Below are 19808 nucleotides of genomic sequence, written 5' to 3'. Positions count from 1 at the left end.
GTTCGCGAGAACTTGCTCAGGTGAAAATATAAGAATAGTGCCAGATTAACTAAGAATAATTTGAAATACACCAAAAACTATGATTCAAAGCTAAATTTGATTTGAATTTAATTTTTGAATATGAATTCAAATATGATTCAAAGCAGGTGAAAAGTTATCTTTTCACCTGAAACAAAACAATAACTATGCGCTGTTATAAAAGGTTATTATATATATCCCAGCGGGCTGCGGCCTGAGCACAGTTTTTAAGTTCTACGTACACCTGTAAAGAAAATAAAAGACAATGTATAAAAATACTGGAATGAAATCAGTTTAATCTTTCCAACCAAGAACCAATTCGTAAATAATCGTTTGTTGCCAAACCAGGAAACAAAAACTTTTGACACGGGTACGCATATGCCACCAAGATTTAAATTTAATAAAATATAACAATTTTATCTCTATAAATAAAAAAATTAACGTGGCAATAACATACAATGTCTCACAAAAGTGATGGGACACTTGTGCTTTACAAAAGAAAACTGTAATAAAATTAATTAAAAAACATGTAAACATTTTTTGTGGGTGTGTTTCATACTTAAATTTAGTAACGATTATTACACAACATACATTTTCTCCAAATATTAAAATATTAATTTAATAAAAATACAATTGTTTAGAACGGAGCAAAAAATGGCTCACATAAGTGATGGGACACCATTAGATACATACTACAATAAAAATATTTTTGGGGTTTTTTATTTTTACTCAAAAGCAATTGGCAATAATTTATAAAATCATCTGCAGTATTTCTCTCCAGTTTGTTTTAGAATTTTTGTGTTTTTTTAGCTCTGTGCAGCCATGAATGCTAAACGAAAAGAAACTTTGCCTGAAATTCGAAAATTAGTTATTAATTTACATATTGAACGTCGAAAATCTGTTAGAGAAACTGATGAAACAGTTAACTTGAGTCATTCAACAGTTTTCAATATCATTAAACGATATAAAAATAATCATACGATTCAGGATAAAAGAAGACCTGGCCGACCATCAAAGCTATCCAATGGAAGAAAGCGAATTATCGTTCGAAATATTAAAACAAAATCCAAGAATGAGTGCTCCTAAAGTTGCTGCTGATTTACAAGCATTATATGGAATAATTGTTAATCCTGAGACTATTAGAAGAGTAATTCGATCTGCTGGATATGACGGTAGAGCAGCCAGGAAAAAATTCTTCATGAGTGAAAAGAATAGAAAACTCAGACTGGCTTTCGCAAAATCCAACATAAATAAGAATTCTGATTACTGAAATGAAGTTATATTTGCTGATGAGAGTAAATTTAATATATTTGGTTCTAACGGTAGAATCTTGGTGTGGAGAAAACCCAGGAAGAATTTCGCAAACAGAACTTGGGGCCAACAGTAAAACATGGTGGAGGAGGAGTTAAGGTATGGGGGTGTATGTCGTCCGCTGTAGTTGGTAATTTTGTTTTTATTGACAGTATAATGGATCAGTACAAGCATATTGACATTTTAAATCAAAATTTGAAATCTTCAGCACGAAAATTGAAACTTCATAACGATTTTAAATTCTACCAGGACAATGACCCCAAGCACACTGCTTTGAACGTTAGACTCTGGCTGCTGTATAACTATCCTGAAATAATAAAAACACCACCAAAATCTCCAGACTTAAATCCCATAGAGAATATTTGACAAGAATTCGAATCAAGAATTCGCAAACACACCATTTCTTCAAAATAACAATTAAAATCGGTGCTTCAAGAAGAATGGGGTAAAATCACTCCAGAAATCCAAAAAAAAATTAGTCGAATCCATTTCAAGAAGATTAAATCATGTTTTAAAAGTAAAAGGAAATCCAACAAAGTATTAAAACCTTTTAAAAAGTAAATTTTTTGGATAAATATTTGATGGAAAAGTAAGTGTCCCATCACTTAAGTGAGCCATTTTTTGCTCCGTTCTAAACAATTGTATTTTTATTAAATTAATATTTTAATGTTTTGAGAAAATTTTTGTTATGTAATAATTGTTAATATATTTAAGTATGAAACACACTCACAAAAAATTTGTACATGTTTTTTTAAATTTATTTTACTACAGTTTCCTTTTGTAAAGCACAAGTGTCCCATCACTTTTGTGAGACACTGTATCGTGCCAGTTATCCTAATCTGAAATAAAAAAAGTTGCCAAGAGCAGCTATTTATTTAAAATGCTGACATTAACGAAATTTTAGGCACATAATGACGTCACCTGCAATCGCGTACTTTCTTCAAGGTCAGAATATGACCTTGATTTTTATCTCCAGCAGGCGAAACTTGCCACTCTGGAAAATGAGTGCGAAAATTAGAGTTTTTAATTAATATCTCGGCTGATTAAAGTCGTAAGAAGATGAGAATGGTTCAAAATGGCTTCCCACGAATTTTTGGAAGCCGGGTAATACCTCTCTCGAAACTCAACTCCCCGCCGTTGCGGAGAGAATAATAGTAGAAACAGATAGACCCGCTCATATTTTAACAAATTTGTTAACAAGATTATTGAAATTTATTGTTATTAACAATAAGTTTCTGTGCAATCTTATATTCAACAAATATTACTGATTTAAATCATTACGTTTTAACTCTTCTGTTAATTTTTAATCAAAGATATTTATCGATATATTTAAAAAAAATAGTGCATGAAAGCATATTTTGGTTTTAAATGAAAATGTTGAAAAAAATTGTTTTGGTAGTTCAGAATAACTTATGGCATTGAAACAGTATAAATAGTAATATAATTAACACTGAAATATGCTTCACTAATTTTCAAGCACGCGTTTTGTAATTCTTTTTATTTTATTAAAGCAGACTTATAAGTAATTTTTGTTTCAAAAACTTGCTCTTTTATTTAATTCATATCCTGAAGAAAGAATAACCACGCTTAATAGTTTTTCCCGGTCAAGTGAAAGCCTTATACAGTTTTTCACATTTGTTTTCGGACACTAATGTCTAGGATGCTTTTGCGAGGAGTCTTGCTGGTCGACAATGCCGTCCAATAAACAAGAACACCCTCCTCCGTACAGTGACAAAGTAATGGGATAAATTACCCCAACAGCTTTTGGATAATGTGAAAATTATGACAAGACGTACGGAACCTTACATCGCCCTCCACGGTGACCATCGAATTGACTTACGCGCCAGAATGCCAGCAGACGATAATTGCATTTTTTCACGTATTCAGCACAATACAACCGTTTTGTGCTTGAACACTTTTCAAAACATTCTAGATTTCAGAGCACAGTAAATTATCTTTATTTTTATGTTCTAGTACTCTGTCATTATTTTATTTCACTTGCCATCCAAATACACTTCTTAACACGCTATATAGTCGCTTATGATCCGTTCTTAGCAATTGTCCACTAGTGTATTAAAGAATTGGGATTTAACATTTATCTTAAGCTTACGGGGGTGCCAATCTGATAAAATTAAACGGCAGAGCCTTAAGGATAATAAGTGAATAGAACAAACTTTTAGAAAAGAATAAGGGCTGAAAAATGACAAATTATAAATAGTTATATCTTAGAAGTTTAGAAAGAACGACATTCAATGCCTATTCTATTTGGCATATTGGAACCGCTCGAGTAATAAACAAGCTAGCGGATGTGCAAAGATTTTCTTTATTTCTCTATTAAATATTATAGAGAATAAGATTATAGAGTTATTCTAAAGTGTATAATACTCCAGAGATGGTGGCCTTGCAAATCCTGTCTCGAGTTTAGCCTATTTATTTTAAAGCCGAAAAGAAAAGGAATTGGTATTATTTTCACGAAGACGAAAATACAACAGTCAAGTATAGTAATAAAAAGCTGCTATAATAATAAAGAGCTGGTTTTCTACATTATTATCCAATTGGTCAAGGGTATAATAATATTATTATACAGCAAAATTTATTTAGGCTTAACGATACTTTCTGAGTCTTCCAAGCCAAATTAACCGCAGTAAAGGAAGCTTTAAACTGGATATCACTAATCTAGGAATTTTTCATAATAATGGCTCTATTGAAAATTTAGTGACAGTTGAAGAGTTTTGCAAGCTTTATCCTGTGAAAATAGAATGTATAATAGTTTTATGTTAAAAATATTTTTCTTCGAAGCCGTAAAAAACTCATATAAAATTATTCTGACTTCGTGGTCAACTTGGCATTCGTGATAATGGTTGCTTTGTTTGCGAAAACTCTATCCATTTGAACGCTATTGTTATTACCACTCACATTTCAGAAACAATCATCAGGTGTTTGGTTAAAAAATATTCAAAGAGAAATGATGAGAAGAATGGTATAATGGAGGTACAGAATGATAACTGTATACCGTGTTAACACACCCAGGACATATTCCCAACCCGGAGTCAACACTGAAAAGAAAACTCGATTTACATGCTGGCAAAGGCAATGCGGTACAGGGACAAAGGGGCGCATCACACATGAGTATTTTTCACTAGTATCGTCAACCCTAAAATCGAAAAGTTCCATGCTGACCAACTGTACACTGAAGATTGCCCTGCACCAGCCTATTTACGTAAGTTCTGCCTTTGAGACTCGAACCAGTGCTCCTGTGGTAAAGTAGGCATTCTGAGACATTACTTACATTAATGCACTCTAACACAAGACATGCATCTCTCAGAACCATCTGAAAGTAATCTTCAAATCTAGAGAGCTCGACTGGTGGAAAATGAAAAGGGTATAAAGAAAGCTCTCAACGAAACTGCATAGTATACCATTAACGCTAATGGCGACAATATTTAGGCCCTTTCCCGCACAGCATGTTACTCAGCTCAGTCTCATACAATCTATAACGCACTTGTTCGCGATGTCTAAATCGTTATTTTGTAATAGTATGATACATTTATGTGAATTATCATTTATTATATTGTAAATTTTATTTATTAATTATTAAATTATTTGTTATTTTGTAAATAGTATGATACATTTATGTGAATTATTATTTTAATACTTGCGTATATTTTGTTAAATGTTCCTGTAATATCTCGCACAGTAGATGATGCTATGAAATTAATATAAATAATCCTATAATTTACGCAGAGTAGCTTTTAAACTTATGACATACTGTGCACTTGTAGCAAGACATTCCAAAATATTTCCTTCAAGGGCATTATATGCCCACGTAATGTCCTCCTGGGCCTTGAGCGCGGTGCAGACATAATAGTTTTTTAAAGAGGACACACAATAACATTCTAAGAATAAAAGCAGGCTTGTTGTTCTTTTGGGGGTGTAACATAGAACGGGTAAACAAAATTCCAGCAGAAAATACAGATTCCACAGAATACACAGATAAACAAAATTCCATTCTGAAATCAAGCATGCGGAATAATACTTGTACTTTAACATTAGCTTGTGTATTTTTTTTAACCCTTTCAAAGATCTATAATCCATAGAAAAAAATTCATGCCATTATTGTGTGCAATATTTTAGGAAGGTATATTAAGTTCGTTTGGATGAAAATTAAAATCTGGCTTTTGTTGAAATTCTAATAAATATAGTTGAGTGCGTACGGGTTTGTTACGAAATGAATGCACAAGTCCGATGAAAAATGAAGAAAATTTATTATTATCACAACAAATATGATTAAATGTCCTCAAATAATCGTGCAGTATCACAATATATCACAGTAGATATCTTCTAACAACTCAAACGTTCAATAGAACTGAATTCAAAACAACTAAAGAAAGCTAATCCGCGAATTCGCTACAGTCAACAAGGGCAGTTTTCTAAACAACAACAAACTAAGTAACTCCACGAACTGAGAGGTTTTCCTTCTTTTACAAGATTTTAAAATCGCGCGCGAGAATTTTCTAGTAATTTCTCGAAATCAAAAAGAGATATTTATTAAATGTTACATGCACGCGCTCTTGTATATTCAATTTTTCGGCTTAGCTTTCTTTTAATATTCGTCACGCGCTACACTGCGCGGGAAATAAAACCATTTAATTTATAATTCAAATAACATTAGCTATTTAAATACCAAATCCGTAACAATACATAATTTTTCCATTGGCGGGCACTGAGCCGACTTGGCCACTACTAAGGCCTGAAGTGATAGCCACTTTATTATGGAAGCACCTAATAGGTGGGCCACCTTTACCTCTTATGAATGCACGTACAATTACAGTCACGCCTCCCCCGGGATTCAAATCCGGGCTCTTCAGCTTCGCAGTAGGCTCCCCTAACCACTAAGCCGTCTTGGGAGGCTAATAAATATAATTATCTGACGAAATACGATACATTAGTTGATGATGCGATAAACTGCATACTGTTTTCATATTTTAAATAGTCTTTACGAACTCGTGTGCAAATTTCAAATTAAATTTTTCATGCGATTGCAGATTTCACATGTTTAAAGGTAACAATAAAAGTATTTTGAGATCTATTAAAAAATCTGTACGGGGAAATGACAAAACGTAAACCATGAATACAAACGTTAAAGCGCAGTCGTCAATTAATTTAGTAGTCCAGAGAATGTAACCAAGTTTTATTTTCTCCTTAACCGAGGACTAAATTTCAAAGTTTTTAAAAATTCGGCAAGGTGTCGAATGTAATGCCCTTTATATGTGTCAAAATTTTTATCCATAACTTATCAATTTCTATCACTCTGAACACCAGCAAGACATTCAGACCGTTGTTTCATTGACCTTCATTTGCTCTGTATTATATCTTATGTATAAATAACAAATTTCAAGTTATTTCTCCTGTTTCCAAAAGCGCGAGAGAAAATCAAATCTTAAACGCAAAGCTGTAGAGCGATTAAATCAGCGATGCTTTCGAAGGGATTCGGACTCCGGACCTTTTGATTGTCAGCTGAATGTACTTCCAGATACACCATGAAAGCATACGGTAACGATGGAGCACTCAACTCACTCCTTACAAAGTTAAATATATATATAACTTTTCAAAAGAATTTTTTAATGGGCTACGTGCAGAATGGAGGATTATGCTTATTGTATAAGTGAACAAATTTTTAATTTTATATATATATATATATATATATATTCTTGCATATATGTGGCTCAATTCTCAGTTACATGTTTTATGACATTGCTTTATTAGGTGTTAACCAGGGATTCTGTCACTGTATGCGTTGATGCTGTTGTGTATTTTCGTGTAAGCAATCCAATCACCGCAGTCACCAACGTGGCCAATTACGTTTCGTCAACTAAGTTGCTCGCAGCTACAACACTGAGGACAGTTCTGGGAACAAAGAGCTTGTCTGAGATCTTATCTGAAAGGGAGCAAATCAGTCATATAATGCAGGTAGGACAATTTCTTATGTAGCCATAATTTTTATTGTTCGCTTGTAGAAACAACCTCGAATAACGCGAATGTATTCAAAATTTTTTTGATAACTACACCATCACATTTCATATTCGTGAAATGCTTAGGAAAAGTTCTGTATTTGATTTTTATTCCTGTTGTTGCGGGAATAAAAATCAAAATATGTGTTATGGCAAATAATTACGAGTGACTTCATATTTCATGAACTAATCTTATATTATTGCAAATTGAAACCATGGATTATAGCACCATTGTTCCACTATAAGAAATAAGAAATGAATCAGATGCGCTGTGTCTCTCAGATAATCTCTTTAAATTATGTTTAAGATACTCTCCACTTTTGTGGTGTCCAGTTTTAGACACGCGTAGACTTATTTTAGAGCATTCCAAAATACTCTGAATGACTGAAGTGACATTTTTTCCGTGTTTAAAATCAGCACGCTTTTTTAAATACTTGTTTGTTACTTTCTTACTTAACTACAAAAAAACTGAATTTTTTTTTGTTAAAATAAAATTCCGTGGGGAAAAAAGAACTGTATTCCAACTTGATATTAGTAACTAAAAATTTCTCTAACATGCCTAAGCATGCAGCACAACACTGTTACAAGAATTAATTAGTATTAAATACTGAATTAAAGAGAGTGCTCATATTTTAAGGCCATCAAGAGAATTAACTTTTGTGAGTTTATGTTAATGAAAACGGTTTTACAGAAGCATATACATCGAAGTACGTGGAATTCATTTCTCTATTAGTTAATTTAAAATTTCAACGACTTAATCAATGAAGTATTTAACTAAATTAGTTACAAATTTTCTTATTAACATCTGGCTTTATATTTAAAAAAAAAATAAAATTCCGGAGATGATGTCGTTTTTCGTTATCTTGTAATCCATAATTTTTAGGAATTTATGACGGAAAATTATAACTTCCCGATTTCGCGATAATGACCCCCCCCCCGAAAAAAAATCTTAAAATTTTGTACCTGTATTCTCCCAGAATATCTGCATATGATTTTAACCCATTTATAAATTCCAGCTATTTGTTTTCATAGATATGAGAAACAAATGAAAGAAATTTCTCATTTCTATTCCCCTTTTTAGAAGGGAAAATCAGTTTTATAATGAAAATGTGGCATTGTTTAAGCTTTGTTGGATATCGCTGGTCAATGATTATATGTTCTCAGTAAAATATAGACGCTTAAAATATGGCAGCAGTTAAAATATTTTCTATTATTTTATCTAACCATGAAAATTCTATTTATGCTAACCATGAAAATTGACATGCCGTGAATTATTGGGTATATTAATATTTTGTTTTAAGTTATCATTAATACTTGTATTCATTTACATTTGAAATTGTAAAATAAATATTACCGTATGCGAAATTACGTTATTAACGTCCTTTACAAAATGTCTAATTTGTTCCCTTAATGCGTGATTTATATTTATTTTAATGTGAATGCATTTTTATTTTTCATGTTAATTCTAGGTTTGTTTGGACGAAGCTACCGACCCTTGGGGTGTGAAAGTTGAAAGAGTTGAAATGTAAGATGTTCTTTATAAATGTATTTAAATAATATGAAAAGCGTATCATTGTTTCGCCATAAATCCCATAATCGTTATCATAAATGAGAGCATTAAATGAAGCTCTGACAAAAATAGTAGCATACTTTATTTGAAATTAAAATGCCAAAATTTGAAGAGGTGCTTTTAATTTGACGTGGTAAATCGCTTCGCCTGTTTGTCAAAGTTAACTAAACTTTTTAATCTATGTTTTGTTACCTTTTCTTTTCATAAATTCCCTAATGCATACATCTAGGTGATGAAAAGAATTATGGTCTAAATAAATTTAATTGTAATAGCATTCTTATGTTATCATGCAGTACGAGTTTTATGTTCTTCTAATCTTGTGAAAGTCGAGCGTTAAAAGCTAAACGTTATTCATCTACCAATGCGCAGTGTCGTGGAAGAAGTCACCAAATAATAGCAATAGTATCCTGTAGCCAATGATAAGCAAAAAATATCCTGTGGACATATAACGAAGAAATATATACTTTTATGAGGCGTTGAAGACCAATACTTGTAACCGAAGAATCATAAAAGTATGCATTTTCCCTTTGCATGTTACATAATGTGTCGCCAAACGACACGGCGACTTGTTACATAATGCTTGTTACAAACGTCCGGAGACTTTTTACATAATGTGCCGCCAAACGCTTATACTGTACTCTGTGGCTGAAGATAAGCAAATAATATCTCACGAATAAACAGCGAAATATAGGACTTTGAAATCTTTGAGAATCACTGCTAAACGAACGCAGAGGCTTCCTACCCCACACAGAAAGTTGTTAATGCAATATACAACGTCTTTTAATCTGCCGAAATTCGTGTAAAAAAGGATCTAGAAATTTAAGAGATGCAGAAGTTTCACGTTTTCACAGAATTCTTAGTCACAAGAGGATGTGGAAGCAGCTAGCTTCCGCATCTTCATGTTGTTGACTTTCAATGTCCCGTAACTCGCAAAAGACGCCTTTTCCGCCGAATATTCATATTAATATATTTTAAGCCGTTTGGTAACACTGAATAATGTACGCCAGCCTGTCAACGACACCTTGCCATTTAGTTATCAAGAATGCTTGGAGTGGTGCGCAACGTGCTTTCGCTATCAAAGCGTTTTACAAGAACAATGACAGTGTGAAAGAGGCACGTAGAGAACTCCGCCGTCATTTTAATTTAGGACGCCACGATCGTGTTCCATCAGCGCATTCGATTACAATATGGATACGTAATTTCAAGCAAACTGGTTCGGCCATGAGAAAGAAACCTCCAGGCCGTGTGCGAACCATTCGTACACCAGACAATATCCAAGCTGTTCGAAATGCTGTCATAAGAAGTCTACGTCGATCAATCCGTCGTCACTTGCTGAAATTCTAGTTGAGATGTTACGTCAAACCATGAACAATGTAACGAAGAGACTGCAGGAATGTTTGCGCAGAGAAGGAGCTCAACTGCAAGATGTCATCTTAAAAAAATAAATTGTATTGTATGTATTCTAAAATAGCATTATTTTTACTATTAAATGAGATAAATATTTTTTTAATAATTTTTTTCCCTGAAATTATTTAATTTTTCAAAATTTCCCGTTTTTTTAATCACTTTGTATTACAATTTTGACGTTTCAAGATGTCCACCTAGCGTTTTGCGCAATCGTTACATTCCTGACAAACAATTTTTAAATACATTTCAGTGTACCTCTTTATTGTCATCCATTAAATATTAAATAACATTACCAAAATTCTGGTAAATTTGTTTAATGTTAAATAAATTTTTTGTAAATTTCTTTAATAAAAATTTTCAGGTAGCCTATATGTTAGCAAGAACATAAAACAATAAAAAATAAAGTTATCGATGAATTTCGTAACTGAAGTGTACAATATATCAAAGGAAATTATTTTATCAAATATTATGACAGCCCGATGTGAGCGTTCTATGTTTCTGTTACAGTATTATTGTAAACAACAAAAAATTCCCATTTGGGGGGTTATTGTACTTACACACGGGACGTCTAACAATTCATTCATTAATGTTTAAAGAAAGGAATTTGACAAATTCATAGGCTGTTAATGTTAGAAATAAATTATGTTAAAGATGAACTTTAATTTATATTAATATTTGTAATTTATACAATAAAACGCAAGTTTGCCTCAAGTACACACTACTTACTGTGTGTTTATTAATATTATATTTTTCTTTGAATATTTTATTGCAAATGTTTTATTTGTTCTTTGTTTTCATGCTGTAAGTTTCTTAGACACCTATGCCAATATTTTTATTCTTGCAAAAACCTTTAATTTGTTTGTTTTATTTTCACATTTAGTAAGGACGTAACACTGCCACAACAGATGCAGAGAGCGATGGCTGCTGAAGCAGAAGCAACCAGGGAAGCCCGAGCTAAGGTATATTAACATTTAGAAGTGTTTTTATCAGGCAAGCAGCGGCATTGTCAAATAATTTCCGTTTTAAAAATTATGTTCATTACTAAAATGTAATTAAATTTCTTTACTAAACTGATACTCTCTCAGGATTCGCCAACTAAATTGATACCCAAACTTTCTCTCAAGATTCGCCAAACTTTAAGAATTATGAAATTAATTACAATCAAATTCTTCGTTTATTTACGTAATATAATGTTAAAACAAGGGCCTCTTGTGCATTTCAAAGTGTCATAATAGTTTAAGTTGTTATAATAAATAAGATTTGAATCACATAATTGAGTAAGTTTTTAACTTCTATTATTTTCCTTTCTCATTTTGAATGTACTGTGTGTTTTAAGTTCTTATTTTAAGGCTCAAGTGCGTTTTTTCGCTACTGAATTACGGAGAAGAAAATATAATATGCTCATATGTTCAACATTCACCAGTAGTATATGGTTAATGTCGACATTTACCGGTGTAAGTCAGAAATAAGAGTACTTGGAAAATATTTCGGACAGACACCAAGCGACTATGTGAATGTTGACATTCACCGGTGAATGTCGACATTCTCCAGATTTCGGTGTTTCACCGTAACATATACATGTATATGTAATCTGGATGTTATTTCCGGATTATACACCCAGACATTTGAAGTTAACAGAATTTATGCAAGATGATATTAAACTAAAAAATCTGACTTATGAGAGTTTAATGGAGACTCTGAAAAGGAACGAAATAACATATTTCGAAGTAAATTCACAAATGTTTAATCAAATAATGAATCAGAGAAAAAACCGATTCTTAGTTTTATTATTCTTAGTCTTACGGCATTAGAATAAAAAAGCTGTTAAGATCCTAGTATAATATACGACGGGGGAACGAAATGTATCTTGGCTAAATGTGTAAAATGAATTTAGGCCGTTGAAAAATTTGCTGTATTTTTATTAGAGAAAAGCTCTAAAAAGTTGGCAATGGCCGAAAAAATTTGAAAGAAATGGCTTGCATTCTCTTATAGCGAAAATTCACATGCAGTCAGACCATTCACCGAGTTCCAACTATCTATTTCAGCAAGTTTTCAGCTGTTTTGATAATTTTTTTCATTACACCTTTATCTGTGTTTTACATTTAATCCATAGTCAGCGTAGTTATCATCACGTAAAACATGTAGTGTTTTTATCTCACTAATATCATTAGGGTATGAATTATCTTTGTTTAATAAAATGATTTCCACAATTTTCTGCATTCTGACCTAATATTCCGATGACTAAATATCCATGGGTTCTAGTTAAGCTTTTATTTTATTTTAATATGGATTAACAACCTAATATATATATAGAGAAAGTATAGTAGAAATTTTTTTAAACAAAAGATCTTAAAATTATCCCTGCACAAAATGCTGCTAAAAATAAATGAATTAAAAACTGAAAAAGTAAATAACTTGAACTAACAGCAATAGCCTCTTATGTAGGTATTTCCTTTCGCGATTCTAAAACAATAACCACTCTTCTGGGCTGCGTCATTTGTAGATCATTCTATGTTACATGGCTTGCATAACGCTGATGATGTAGCTAATTCGGAAACTGAACTCAAAATGTCGAGAACTGAAACTTTTCTCTTAATAAGCAACCTAAACCAAAACCTTCTCTTGAGCTTCCATACTGGATAATCGCGCACTTTTAGCTTCTAGCTCTCTTCCTGTTAAGTCGCTCTCTTCTTATCGCAACAGTATCAAAATGTAAATGTTCTTGAATAGGCACGATTAAAGTGCCATGTAAATTGTGGCTGCAAATGTCAATTGAAATAAAGATTAATATTTAATCAGTCTCGACTGCCAAGTTTGCTGTTCATTACGTATTCAACATTCTTTTGTTCTACACCATTGATACTTCTTTTTCATTACATATCTATATAAATAAAGTTATCGATGAATTCGTAAGTGAAGTGTGCAATAGATCAAAGGAAATTATTTTATTAAATATTATCACACCCCAATGTGGGCGGTTTTTATCTCTTCATTCATCATTTTGTGCTTTCGTTGAGAGAATTAATCAGCTTGACAACTTTCCCAATATTCAAAACATTTTTTCGAAAATCTCTAAACAACGTTGTATCGCTAAATATGGTTATATTTTGCAAGTTTTAATTATCTATCTATGAGACATTCGCAGAATTAACAATAAGTGGCTTTATAATGCTAAACACTGTTACCTATTGAATATAGGCTTTTGCACAGGCTTTGTGGCTTTGCATATACTCTCAATTTTATCATATCCGTCAGTTTGAAAAGAGTGTTTTTGTATGCAAATTTTTATGAATAAAAATTATAAATGAACAAAAATAGTTTTGCGTTTACACATTTTTTTTAACTATAAAATATATGGAAACAGACTTTTATTGAACAATTTAACGATAAAAGATTTCTTAATAGTAAGTCAATGAAACACATTTTTGCAAATAGTTCTCATTTTTAATGTGCAGCTTTGATAAACATATTTCTGAAGTCAAGACAAGCGACTTACGTTTGGTTTAGTTGCATAAATTAATATGGTAGTTTATGCCAGTATTTGAAATTTCTTTCGAATTTCTTGAAATGCAGTCTACTGAGCAGCATTTTTACTGTTGCATAGAATTTTTTTCCCTGTTGATGCTGTATTCTCTCGCGAGTTCTATCAACTGAATAAGAAGGTTCATAGCTGTTGAAAGTTTTTAATGTCCTTGCGTTGATTTCTTTTGAATCCAAATATTGCAGGAAATTAGTAAAAATTATCTGGTTCTGAATTTACGTTTTATACATGGTCAGAAATACTTATTCTGAAATTTAAAAAATTAAAAGTAATATTTTTATGCCAGATTTGCCTTTTCTAAATAATTAGGATGTTATCCAGACTACTAGCTGTTTGACGGAAACATTTATTCTGTCGTTCGTTTTATTTCTGCTGTGTTGAGCAATTCTTCCTTGTTGATACGTACTGTACCAATTAGAATTGTTTTTGGGGTAGGGGAGTTATTGCTTTCTTCGCGAATGGCATATTCAAAAATGAAATTATCATTCCACGATTTATACAAGATTTAATAAATTTTCGAACAGCAAATTTGATCAAAGGTATTATAGAGGCATGATTTACTACTTTCCCAAAAATAAGGAGAAAAAAAAAAAAAAAAAAAAAAAAAAAAAAAAAAAAAAACCAGTTAAGAGATACTTACTTCAGTGTATTTTGGGAGATAGTAATTCCATTAATTAATGTCAACGAAGTGAAACTAACATTAAAGTGCACATGGGCAATTTAAGTTATAAAACTATTTCTTTCATTATTTTGGAACAAAGTGTCGTGCAATGCAATGCCGATTCTAGAACGTCGGCCGCCCATGTGCAAACTTAAACTGGCCACCCATTTTTTCAGAAATGTAATGTGTTTGATAATCATTTCGCCGCCCTTAAATTTGCCTGCCCACGTGATGTGCACAAACTTGTCCCCCCCCCCGCTAGGATCGACCATGGTGCAATGATATCGTTCCTTGTATCGTTTACTATGGTATTGTGCAGCATAAGAACAAGAATAAAAGCAAATATAAATCTTTTTATGATCAATAATAAATTTTCCTATAAACGAGTAAGAAGACGGTGATTTATATTTTCTTAATCCAAACTCATTTTATAACTGGTTTCATTGATACGTCATTTCTATTGACTTTGGTGTATTTAAGTATGTATTAAGCAAATAATTAATCCTTCAAACGTTTGAAATGAATTAAATAGAGAAATAACCAATTTGTTCCACCTTATTAAAAATCATCACAAATTCCTACAATTATAGCAACATGATGTTGAGGAAAGATCTATAAAACTCATCATTTCGACAGGATCTTAACATTTGTAATGAAATTTTGATTATTTACTGGATCAGCAAGTGGATAAAGTTTTAGGAGCTCTATCAAAACAAAGGTTAATGAGAGGTTGCGATGATGATCCTTTTATTTCTTGGTTGTCCATGTGCTCGATATTTCGTACTCTCAATGGTCCCAGCGCCATAGGCAGTATGTAATATGACTTTAAATCGCAGGCAAGCATTTCAAGCTTAATTAAAAAAGCGTATGTAATATATACCATGCACACTGCTTAGGCATTTTAGAAATGAAACACAATGCTATTTTGCTGTGTTGCGGAGTTTCATAATTATGCTTTTAAAATATAATAAACTTTTTATTAAGGTATGGCGGAAATTATTATTATTCTCTGCCGATGTACAAAAGATGAAGTGCTGAAGTTAGTTTTAATAATTATTTTTAATAATTGAGATATTTATAAAAATTATAATTAGATAAATTTTTAATAATATCAATTTGATATAGCATTATAAAAACAGAAGTACAGAAGTATATAAATTACCATGTAATACGTATATTGCTTTTAAGTTGGTTATTTAAGTAATATGCAGTTTTAATTAATAACCTAAATTAAAGGTCTTATATAATCTGAAATGATACTTCTAAGAATAGGAAATGTCCCAGGCTCCGTGAAAGGTAAATTTTCCAAAGACATAATGTAGCATAGCATCCCGGGAAAGACAAAACTAGCCCATGCGCAATTTTAACTGCAAAAATGTTCTTCGAATAATTTCAGCTGGATAAATTCCAATCTTTTAAGAGAATTAAATTTAACGGCGTACACAGTTACTTTTATCTTATTTACCTAACCGTTATTTCGATAGTTTATTGTTCTAGGTCTGTTAGTCATAGCTAATATTAGTTAAAATGAAAGGATACATACACATCATATTTTTCAGTATTAAACTGTTTAAAATGAGAAATTGAATTTTGCAATATGGATTGACTAATATCAATTATTGTTGTTAAAGGTGATGTAAAATTATCTTATTGTGCTTTGATTTTCGTTTAACAGGTAATTGCAGCAGAGGGCGAGCAGAAAGCTTCCAGAGCCCTCAAAGAAGCGTCTGATATCATATCGGACTCACCTGCAGCTTTACAGTTGAGATACTTGCAGACCTTAAATACAATTGCAGCCGAGAAGAACTCTACAGTTGTGTTTCCCTTACCTATGGAGTTGTTAAGAGGATGGGGAATGAAATAATGCACAGCAAACACAAAATAATTAATTTTAGAGTTTATGTTATTTCATTCTTTTTGTAATTTTTTATAGCGGCGTCAAGTTAAAAAGCGTGTTTAATACTTTCTCCTTTTTATGTAAGATTTTAATTCTTCGTAACTTTTTGCCTAGCCATTAGAAATTTTTATTAAAAAAATCATACTTTGTATCTGAGATCATAAAGTTGATTGATTTGATATAATTTGGCATCTTTCAGATATTAGCATATGTCCCTGAAGTTGCCTTTTACTATGTAAAATCGTAAACTGCTGTTGTATTTGAATGTGATAAATATATGTGACTTTTTTATAAAACATCTGCTCTTAGCCAGAAACACTAACTTGCAGTATCTTAGTTTAGAGAAAAAAAAAATCAGTTTAAAATCTGACTTTTGGAACATGCTATCTAAACAGTCATTTTTTTATACTTCTTTCAGCTTTGGCATAGTGTAAAACATTGAAAAACTGTCTAGAAAATAATATTTAGGTGAAACAACGAAACTAGCAGATTTGTAATATTAGCTTTGAACTGAAGATATATATATATAAATATATATATATGCACATTAATCATTTCTGGAAAAATAACTGCTTTTTGTATCATCATGCTTTTTATCATTGACCAAGGAATATAAATAAACTATTTGTTTTAATAATTTTATGATTCATTTATTAGAATTAAGATTGCTAATTTTCTTTCGTTTATTTTTGAAAGTGTAAAAAAACTGAGGGAATGAACAGCTATATTTTATATTTACGACTTCATATTTATCTATGAAGTAATTTTGAATCAATGGATTGCTTAGTTGGTAATGGTCATATACACCGTGCTCATATCCTTACCCAGACAATAGTTTCGCAACCTTTGGTCGGAAACATTTAACTTTCGGTTAGAAAAATGTTTTCAATGACACAAATATTCATGTTTGGCCATTTTTAATTTACAAAATTCTATTTATAAAGATTTTCGAAATCTGACTTTCTATACTTTCTCCCTGTCCCTGTACGTTTATTTAGAAAAATGTTATACTCATTATAAAAAAATGAAATACTAAAAGCGTGACTTGTATACGAGAAAAATTGTCCGAAACATTTAAATCTAAATTTGAGATAGCTTTGCTTGAAAACTCAGGACCATAGGCAAATTGCAGAGGGTCAAAAATAACTGTTTTTAACAAAGACTTACATATGCCATATTACGTTCTTTAGTATACTACGAACTGCTGATTCTACATCCTCTGAGAATCCAAGATAGAAGCTTTTTTACGTAGAATATTTAAAGGAGTTGGCATTCCCGTGCAAGAGCTACGAAAATTCTTAGGTTAAAATACTTTGTTAATTAAAGAAAAAAATCTGATGTAGACGCCCATATGACTTCCTTGTATGTCTTATTAAATTATACACATTATTCGCTACATTTCATTTAAACTTATTTCTTCGATTTTAATCGGAGATATATTTCTCATTCAATTAATTCAATTCTCAATTCGCGGCAAGGAGATATACATAAAAACTCAAAATATCTTCATTAAAAATTGAAAAAATGGAAGAACATGAAATACCACATACAGTTAAAGCAATTAAAAAACAATTTTTACAGTTAAAATTAGATTTTTTACACAAAAACAAGCAATTTGGCCAGCGGGCAAGAAAGCAGATTTTTCGATGCACAACTATTAAATTGTTGATAATTCTACAACTGTTGCATGCATATTAACTAAAGGCATAAAAACCTTAACCGTAAGATAAGAACAATGTAATTCAATCTTTTTTAAAGTAAAAAAATGCACAATTTACCAGTAAGAATAAAAAAACAGTTAACCGTGCCGAGTAAAAGAGCGGGTATATTTATATACTTTTGGTGCGAGCGATTATAACCAAAACGGGAGGTGCACAATTCCATGTTATGGAAGTCCTATACACAAAATTTCAATGTTCTGAGGCTAGTCGTTTTTGAGTTATACGAGATACATACATACATACATACGTACGTACAGACGTCTCGAAAAAAATTTCTTTTGAATCCATTTGCAGTCCTTTTTGGGAGAAAGCGTCCTTTATTCTGCCCTTACGCACAGATGTCACTCAGCATCGTTAAATTATCTTCGATAGCGGTCAAAATGGATATTTTCATTGAAATATGATACCCGAAATTTTTCGCGATTGCAATACTACTTCATACAATATATCTCCGTACATTGAAGTAAAAATGTGGTTGTGAGATAACAAATGGTATATTCTATGAATTTAATTTTAAATAATGAAACTAATAAAGCGCTTTTCATCTTTAATGGAACATAGTAACAAAAAATGTCAAAATGTTGGCATTAAATTTTATTTGAAACATTTTTAAATATAAAGAGAAAATCTCTTCAGTAGTTTAATTTTATTAAGATGCTGATGCTTTATCATAATTGTCTTTTATGTTTGATGGTTGTTATTTTAAGAGATGGTCTCTTTCAAACCCTGCCATTTGCTATTGCCATAGCCTAATGGAATATTAAATACTTTATTTCTTTATACCAGAAAGCGTAAGTAAAGTACGATAGCAGAGAAGGCAAATATAAATAGATTTGTTGTTAAAATTGTACTTTTTACAATTGAATGCTGTATGAAAATTTTTTGTTACATTACTTTTTCAAAAACATTAAGGATAGATGTTTCAATTTTTTTAATGTGTTTATCATTATACTTTTGATACAACTGAGCATGAAATTGTATATGTGTGATTATGGCAAAGCCTCGAGGGCTATCTGCCTAAGGGAAGGGACGCCTTCGTGAAGGACTTACTAAGGGAAACTGGCTCGTATACACGTTACACATGTGGAAAACCACGAAAACGCCCATGCAGCCAGCCCGTTCGCGGGATTAGAACCTCGGACCGAACTACCAGTGTTCAGCGAATTTACCGTTCGGCCGCTGGTGGGCCCTGAGCATGAAATTAACAGTATTATTTGTTGATTTTTTTGTGTGTGTGCGTGTGTTTTGAGGTAAAATATTTAAACTACGAACTACAATTTCTCTCATTTTTCACTAGGCAAGACACCAAATATTTTTTATTTAAATCTAATAGTAGAACTATCCAATATTCTACAAACCGTTTTGTGCGGTATATTTCAGGGAATGCACAAAGTTTTATAAAAAAATATTAATATTTAATAATGCAGAAACAAATTTAAAAATAATTTTAAATTTAACGTTAATAATTTACTTTACTTTTTAATGTTTAATAATTTACTTTACTTATATTTGTATTCTTTGTTAAAATATAATTAAAATACACAAGATATAAAAAATAGTATTTTATGTAAATGGAAATTTGTTTTACTTGTTTTGTATTTTGGAAAATTCAACGATTTAAAACATTATATAATTTTTGTTTTGAAATTAGATTTCTGAAAGATTGAATGT

At 31.5% G+C, this 19808-nt stretch overlaps 1 protein-coding gene across 1 annotated transcript in view; it reads left to right on the top strand.

Moving 5' to 3' along the window:
• LOC118196230 (stomatin-like) overlaps positions 1-16572 on the top strand; it is a 70596-nt gene extending 54024 nt beyond the window's left edge. Inside the window, exons 6-9 of the mRNA XM_035367661.2 lie at positions 7096-7299; positions 8810-8865; positions 11198-11276; positions 16195-16572. Coding sequence (XP_035223552.1) covers positions 7096-7299; positions 8810-8865; positions 11198-11276; positions 16195-16383 — 528 coding nt within the window. The 3' untranslated portion in view covers positions 16384-16572. The remainder of the gene's footprint in view (positions 1-7095; positions 7300-8809; positions 8866-11197; positions 11277-16194) is intronic.
• The last annotated feature ends 3236 nt before the right edge of the window (positions 16573-19808 follow it).

This window comes from Stegodyphus dumicola, chromosome 8 (assembly GCF_044657685.1).
Source record: "Stegodyphus dumicola isolate Sdum_Otavi_A_Nest chromosome 8, ASM4465768v1".
In the NCBI taxonomy this organism is placed as follows: Eukaryota; Metazoa; Arthropoda; class Arachnida; order Araneae; family Eresidae; genus Stegodyphus; species Stegodyphus dumicola.
The sequence above is the reverse complement of the archived record's forward strand: the minus strand, read 5'-3'. Positions and strand labels throughout refer to the sequence as shown.